This window comes from Apaloderma vittatum, unplaced genomic scaffold (genome assembly GCF_000703405.1).
Source record: "Apaloderma vittatum isolate BGI_N311 unplaced genomic scaffold, ASM70340v1 scaffold3433, whole genome shotgun sequence".
In the NCBI taxonomy this organism is placed as follows: Eukaryota; Metazoa; Chordata; class Aves; order Trogoniformes; family Trogonidae; genus Apaloderma; species Apaloderma vittatum.
In genome coordinates, this window is record NW_009707319.1 from 1 (window position 1) to 6,804 (window position 6,804).

A 6,804-nucleotide genomic window follows, 5' to 3' on the forward strand; every position below is an offset into this window, starting at 1 on the left:
GGCACTCGGGACAGAGATCAGGGAAAACCATTTCCCGCCGCAGGAGCCCGCTCCACTCCCCAGAACCCAGCCAGCCCCACCCTGGGCTCCATCTGCCCCGGTGCGGGACCGCGGCCCCAAACACGTGAACGGAGCAGGAACCCCACTAAAAATCTCCGTCTTGCACCACCAGGCACGGTCTGTCAGCCCCCCGCACACCGCCCAGGAGTACCGCGACTCGCCCAGTTTGAGCTGTGAGCGGGTACAAAACCAGGAAAGGATCTGCCGTAGCCAAGCTTTGATGAACAAACGCCAGGTCTGGAATCCCACCGCGGCAGCAGCACAGCCCCAGGGGGTCTTTTCAGGAAGAGGCCACCGAGCCCAGGACCTGCAGGTCCCCCCTGCCAACCACGGCTCTTACCACAATGTCCGAGGCCTGGGCCCCACGACAGGTGAAGTTTTAAATAAGTGACACACAAAACGCACAGAATGTAACTTTATTGGGTAAAACGGAAAGCAACCTCAGTTGTACACTTCAGTGAAATGAAAAATAAATAACTGAGTTTTAGAGCCAAATGATTAAGTTGCTACTGTTTTGTGTGGCCATTTTTATCAAAGAGGGGCTGCTCCTTACAGCAGAGGAACTCCTGTTGCTGGGAAAACCCCCCACCGAGAGGAGAGGGGCGCCTTCTGGGGCTTTCTCATTTCACCGGGGCGATCCCGGGGCGACGGCTGTCATGATCCAGCTCAGCCCTTAAGGGAGGACATCCCAGCTCGCATAATTTCATCCACAAGGAGAATGTTGCTGGCGATCACCGTGCTGAAAATATTAAATAAATACTGTTAGAATGGCCTTTCTGACATTCACCCACAGCCAGAGGGAAAACCCTGTAACAGTTACCATGAATGAAGCAGTTGCTTTTTGACATTATAGTTATCCCAGATTCCAGCTGCTGCAGCTACCATTGGCTCACCTACAGAGGAAGTAAAATAGTCTTTAAATAACCAGTTTCTCATAACCAAAGTAACCCTTTCTGCCGTCTAACATCTGATAATACTTTATTCTCCATGGAGCTGAGCCACAACAGATCCTTGCTAGAGCACCGTTCCCGTTTCACCCAGTTCTTACCCGTGTTCAGATCAACTCCAGTGAGCTGCCCCGATTCTGCATGTTCTGTCTGAACCTTCACGAGTGTTTCCTGGGGATCGTACCCAGAGTTCTGAGCGAGAACCTTTGAGAGAGGAGGAGGTGTTATTTCACGTTTTTCGTTAAAAGAGATCTACAGCAGGAAGAGTGACGGGTCTTGCTGTGCTTTAAAGTCACTTTATTCAAGAGTTCTTCCTACCTTAGGGATGATGAGCAGGGCATCAGCAAAAGCCTGAACTCCAAGCTGGGCTCTTCCTTTCACGTTAGGTTTATGCTTCACCAGAGCATTAGCTACTGCCACTTCCAGCGCGCCTGCTCCCGGAACCACGCACCCTGCGAGGGACAGCTCCACACTGACACTTCACAGTAAGCTCCCTTTCCCATTTCGACAGTTAACTGAAATACGCTTCACGAAAAACCGCCCATAGAACTGACAGAAAATTACTAATTTTGAGATGAATTTCAGCAGAAGACCTTAACACCCCTAAACAGGGCGGAGACTTACCATCCTCAATCGCGTTTTTAACAGCACGCAGACCATCTCTCACTGCGTCCTTGATTTGTGTCAGCGTGTGTTTATTCGGTCCCCTGATCAACAGGGTGACAGAGCGGGGGTTGTCACACTTCTCAATAAAGGTGTATTTCTCTTCACCCTGCAAGGAACAAGGTTGTGTATTCATGTCAGACATGCAAAAAAAACATCAGACAGTTTCAGATGCCATCTTGCACTAACAGCGCTTTAAAGTGGCGAGAAGCAGCAGACCCTTATTGCTGTTTTCTGTTTTACACATATTAGAAGCACAGTATGAAAATAACAGGAAAACACACTGCAACAAGAGCAAATATCCAGGTCCGTGCTCACACGCAAGTGGACGCTGGGATGTGAAGTGCCACCAGCCTTTACTCCTGCTCCAGTCTAGCTCTTAAAACACTTCAGAAAAAGCCACGCACAGACACCGCAAGGCAAAAGCAAAGCTGGGATCAGTCGGAAGCCCCACCACACCCACCAGTGTGTACTCGTAGACGAGTCCCGCGTGTCCCAGGCAGTCCGGAGTGAGATCCTCCACTGAGTTCATGGCAGCTCCGCCACACGCCAGGGTCAGCCTGAGCGAGAACACGCACAGGTTAGCACCTGCTTTACAGGAAGTAAAACCTGAAGTCACTACACCACGAGAGTAGCTCAGCACGCAGAACGCCGCAGTTCCCAGGCTTGGAACAGCTGGCTTCTGTTCAGCAGAGCTCTGCACAAAATTAAGCTTGTAGAGAAATGTCTCCTCTCCAGGTGTCTATATCTGAAGCACATCAATAGCTCCAACCACCGCATCCTCCCCGTGTGCGGAACGGACACTTCTATGGTTCGACCAAACTACCCTGAGCTACACCACCAAAAGCTGGACAGCCTGAAGTGCACTTTTGGTGCAAGTTCTTCAAGAGGTGGACTCAAGCCAGACTCGACTCACTGTTTGGGTTTGGAAGAGCCGGTGATTTTACCCTCTCCTCTCCCCAGGAACTGACCTTTCCATGTTCCTCCTTTTAGCTCTCCGCAAGGCAACTATTCCTTCTTTCGCAAGCGCATCCAAGGAAAAGGGGTCAATTCCCTAGAAACAAAGAAAGTGACCACCAGGATCGAGAAAAAGCTAAGAACACCCTCTCATTAGGCTGACACTAATGAGCAATTCTTCCTCAAGGTTCAGACCAGGAACTGCATGCATATATTCAGAAGTACATCAGCGTAAAGGTAGCAAAGTGAACCAGTCAGCACATGGCTTGCCAGGACAGCCAGCACCTCCGGTTAATTTTGTAGAGTTACACCCTCCATCTCACCTTCTGGTTGATCACAACAAATCCTTTATCTGAATCGCCACAGACTCTTCTTTTCAAGTCTATGATTTTGTTCACTCTGTCTTCAATGAATTTTCTTTCTGCTTTCACTAGCTTCTCCCTCTCTTCGGCACTTTTGTAGAAGAACCCAGAGCTCACCTCCCTGAAGGAGGAAAAAAAAAATAATCAAGAAAAGCAGTAACACAACTATGCTCTCTGCTCATCAACCTTCTCAGCTACATACTAATAAAAATCAAACCAAACCAAGATTCTCCCCCAAAACCAGCATGTAACACATTATCTTCTCCTGCTCTCTACTTCAGGTCTTCCATTTGACACTGAGCAAACTCTGAAGTCTATTTAGATGTCCACTCCAGAATATAAAATCATGCCCCAGAAAGGACGGACTTCCAGGATCTCCTCAAGGAAACAACAAAATGCAGGCCACTACGAAGCTCTGCCCCTCAAAGACATTTTCCCAGCCACCAGCTTCGCTCTCCCAAAAGAGGACTGTAGGAACATCACCTCTTCCACTCCACCTTCTGCACTACCTGCCTCACTCTACTTGTAGAGTCTACACAGTCCTTTTGGTTCTTACTCAGGGACACCTTCCATAAAAGTCTTTCAAGACAGGAGCATTTCCTGCTCTTCACCTTGCTGCCGTGTACTCACGTTTTCTCATATTCTAGCGATACGTTGCAGGTAAGAACATAAGCATCTTCCACTCTTTTCTTCATGTCAGGATGACGAGCACCATGATCCAAAACCAGCCCCCTAATCAGCCTGAAAGATTAAGAAGCATTTTGTGTGTCAACGTGCACATACACAAGACAGGCATTTCGTCCAGGTGTCAGAGAACTGGCAGCGCAGCAGGTCCAACATGAATTGCCTGGGCGCTTGTGTTGGGCGTAAATGGTGAATATGTGTCCCCATTCCAAAGGCGTGCCCGTTCTTGGACAAAAAGCACACCCATCGGTATGAAAAAGGAATTTATTCTGGCATAGTGTCTGACTGCATTAGCTACTGAGAAAAGCTAGTGCAGAATTCATCCATGCCACTGGGTAAATACAAAGCCTAGGGAGTAGCCAACTAGATGGCTACAACTCCATTTCCACTTATCGACTACTATTTTGTACTTGTATTGAACAGAGAGAAGCCTAAAGCACAGCTGAGCCACTGCTGCTATGTTCTGGCTTGAGCCTAACCCCGACACATTATTACTCAAAACTCTGCTGATACTCAAACATCAGGGCATTAAACTGCAGCTCCAGGATCCTTGTTACTTACGCCGTGTCGGTTTCTGATTTGTGCTTCATCTCCATGATCTCCACCATGTGCAGGTCAATAGGCTCACCTGGTTTTCTGACGGTCAGAACAGAATCTACTACAGCCTGGAACAGAGCGGAGGGGAAACAAGTTCCCAAATGACAATTAGGCTTTCAAACTGCAACTTCCCATCTTTCCAAGGAATTACCACAGCACTTTAAAATCAAGACCTCTTCACCCAAAACAAGGCAGAAGAGACACGTACACTCACCTCTGTTAGGACGTCAGCGAGCTCAGTATGAACTTTAGTACGGAGAGACGTTCTGGCGACATCCATAAGGGTCTCCCTGTCCATTTCCTTGGTTACCTTGACCTGCTCCAGCACTTCAAGTGCTTTTTCCTTCGCAATCTCAAATCCTTCTGCTACTATCCTAGGGTGCAAACCCTAAGGCAAGGCAAGAGAAGAAATCATTAGACGACAGAAGACAAAAAACAGTACTTTTCCCACAATCTATGGTTTCAACATTCCATGAAACGTCAAAACAGGGAATACGCATCCTACACACACAGGAAAATGTACTGCTCTTCTGAATACATGTAAAAGGAATATAAATCCTTCCAATGCAGAGGAAAAGTACAGATTATTCTCGCACAGAATTGAAACCAAGGGAACTACAAAGCACACTTGGGTGTTCTCTGTGCAACATGAATGCCTGTTCTGCAGCTTATAATGTCCAAATACCTACTATCACGGAGGATCCCTTTGCTAATATACAAGAAGCATTTTAACTCACACAAATAGAAGTTAACTACAAGTATCTGACAAAACCTTGTTAAAAGCTACAGTATCCACAAAAAGTGGTTTTGATTTTGAACAAGTCTTAAGTCCTCTTCTCCAGCTTCTCCCAATTTTACAAGGATGGGCTGTGCTCCTTTCAGGAAGAAATACATATTGATGTTCATGTTTGACTTATGAATATTAAGCATTAAACAAAACAAGCTGAATTGTCTCGGATGAAGGATTTAACTTCTCCACCTACAAAAGAAACTGCCTATGTTACCTCAGAAATGTAGAGATCCGCCTGCTTTAGGAGCTCCCCAATGATCAAGACGTTTGAAGTGGTACCATCTCCAGTGATGTCATCTTGTGCTGTTGCTACTTTTGCTATCAAGGAGGCTGTGGGGTGTTGTATTTGCTAAACAAATATATGAAGGCGAGAGCAGTAAGTCTTACTTACTTTCAAAAGCAATCTGAAACCAGCCAAACAAAATATTTAAGGAGTAGTTTCATGATTTATGTCAATTCAACAGGTTTCAACAAGTAACACTTTTGATGATAAATTGCCTGAATTAATCCAGTAATGCTAATTTCCCTCCTCAGATCACGCATCTATACACAGAGAGGCGGAATGCCAGGAGCTAAACCATTTCTTAACTCACAATGAGTCTGACAGAGCCCTTTTCTCCTTCAGGCAAAGGATGCACCATCATAACCAGCCTGTGCTGGTACCAAAACCAGGATGTTTAGAGCTAATTTGGGAATTCCTGCACAGTCAGTGCTGTACATACCCTAACTGTTCTTCTAGTCCCTCAGCAGTTTATTTTACTCATTCTTACGCAACTAAAGAACATTCAAGTAGTTTGTTTCTTGCCAGCTCCTCTGCCAAGCAGCACACTTAGTGCTGCAGCTACGAGCATCGCACCTGTGGGGCCAAACTTCACACCACCATGCATGATATGACTTACAGAAGTCAGTCCCTTAACATGAAAAACACACATCACCGAGCATCTCCTACAGCTCACTGAACGGTATTCTGACACCGGCTGAACCCAAGAACCTACAGAATAACATCCGCATTTGAGAAGGCTGGTTCTTGGCAGTGATGCTAGAGCGAGGTAAAATCCAGTGGGACCGTTTATACTGTCTTTTAGCTTTTTATCATTATTTTCCTTAAAGCACTACCTCTAGTGTGGAAGAACTGATTTAATGATTTTTTTTTTCTTCCTGTCCACCAGGTCACCATGTATATTAACAATACTTTATTCTGAATTACAACACAGGCCATGTTTGGCTGAGGGATGGTGGCACCCAGGGCCCAGCACTGTGGGGCAAGTAGTGGGACAGCACCACCCCTGTGTAATCGTCACCCCCTATGGTGGGGAAACTGTGATACAACTCCAGACTTGTCAGGAAAGCAACAGGAGCTGCATCCATCACTCAGATTTAAACACTTTTCATGTAATGCGCCCCAGCGAACTCTTCTGTCTTAGACCTGCTCAAGTGCAGTATTAATACACTTCTTATAAGCAAAACAGAAGTGGACAAAGGTGCTCATATCATTATTTCAATGGGCCACAGTTTATTTAAACTTCATCCAACACCTGCCACACTGCACTTACTTCTACACTCTCCTCCCAAGGGGCTACCTGCCCTCACTGCACAGGGCTAAATGCCACAGAAATGGAGGCTGGGGGCAGGGAGGGAACCTGCCACACTGCACTTACTTCTACACTCTCCTCCCAAGGGGCTACCTGCCCTCACTGCACAGGGCTAAATGCCACAGAAATGGAGGCTGGGGGCAGGGAGGGAA

The 6,804-nt window shown here is 46.7% G+C and overlaps 1 protein-coding gene across 1 annotated transcript; it reads right to left on the reverse strand.

Moving 5' to 3' along the window:
* Window positions 1-726: 726 nt before the first annotated feature.
* On the reverse strand, window positions 727-5,409 carry LOC104268819 (T-complex protein 1 subunit zeta; the record flags this gene model as incomplete). The annotated part of the gene is made up of 12 exons (XM_009866125.1): window positions 727-799; window positions 881-953; window positions 1,109-1,211; window positions 1,326-1,459; window positions 1,632-1,779; window positions 2,134-2,230; window positions 2,642-2,724; window positions 2,951-3,110; window positions 3,620-3,730; window positions 4,235-4,338; window positions 4,485-4,658; window positions 5,275-5,409. Coding segments are annotated over 12 exons (1,395 nt in total), but the record flags the coding sequence as incomplete, so codon positions are not given.
* Window positions 5,410-6,804: the final 1,395 nt, after the last annotated feature.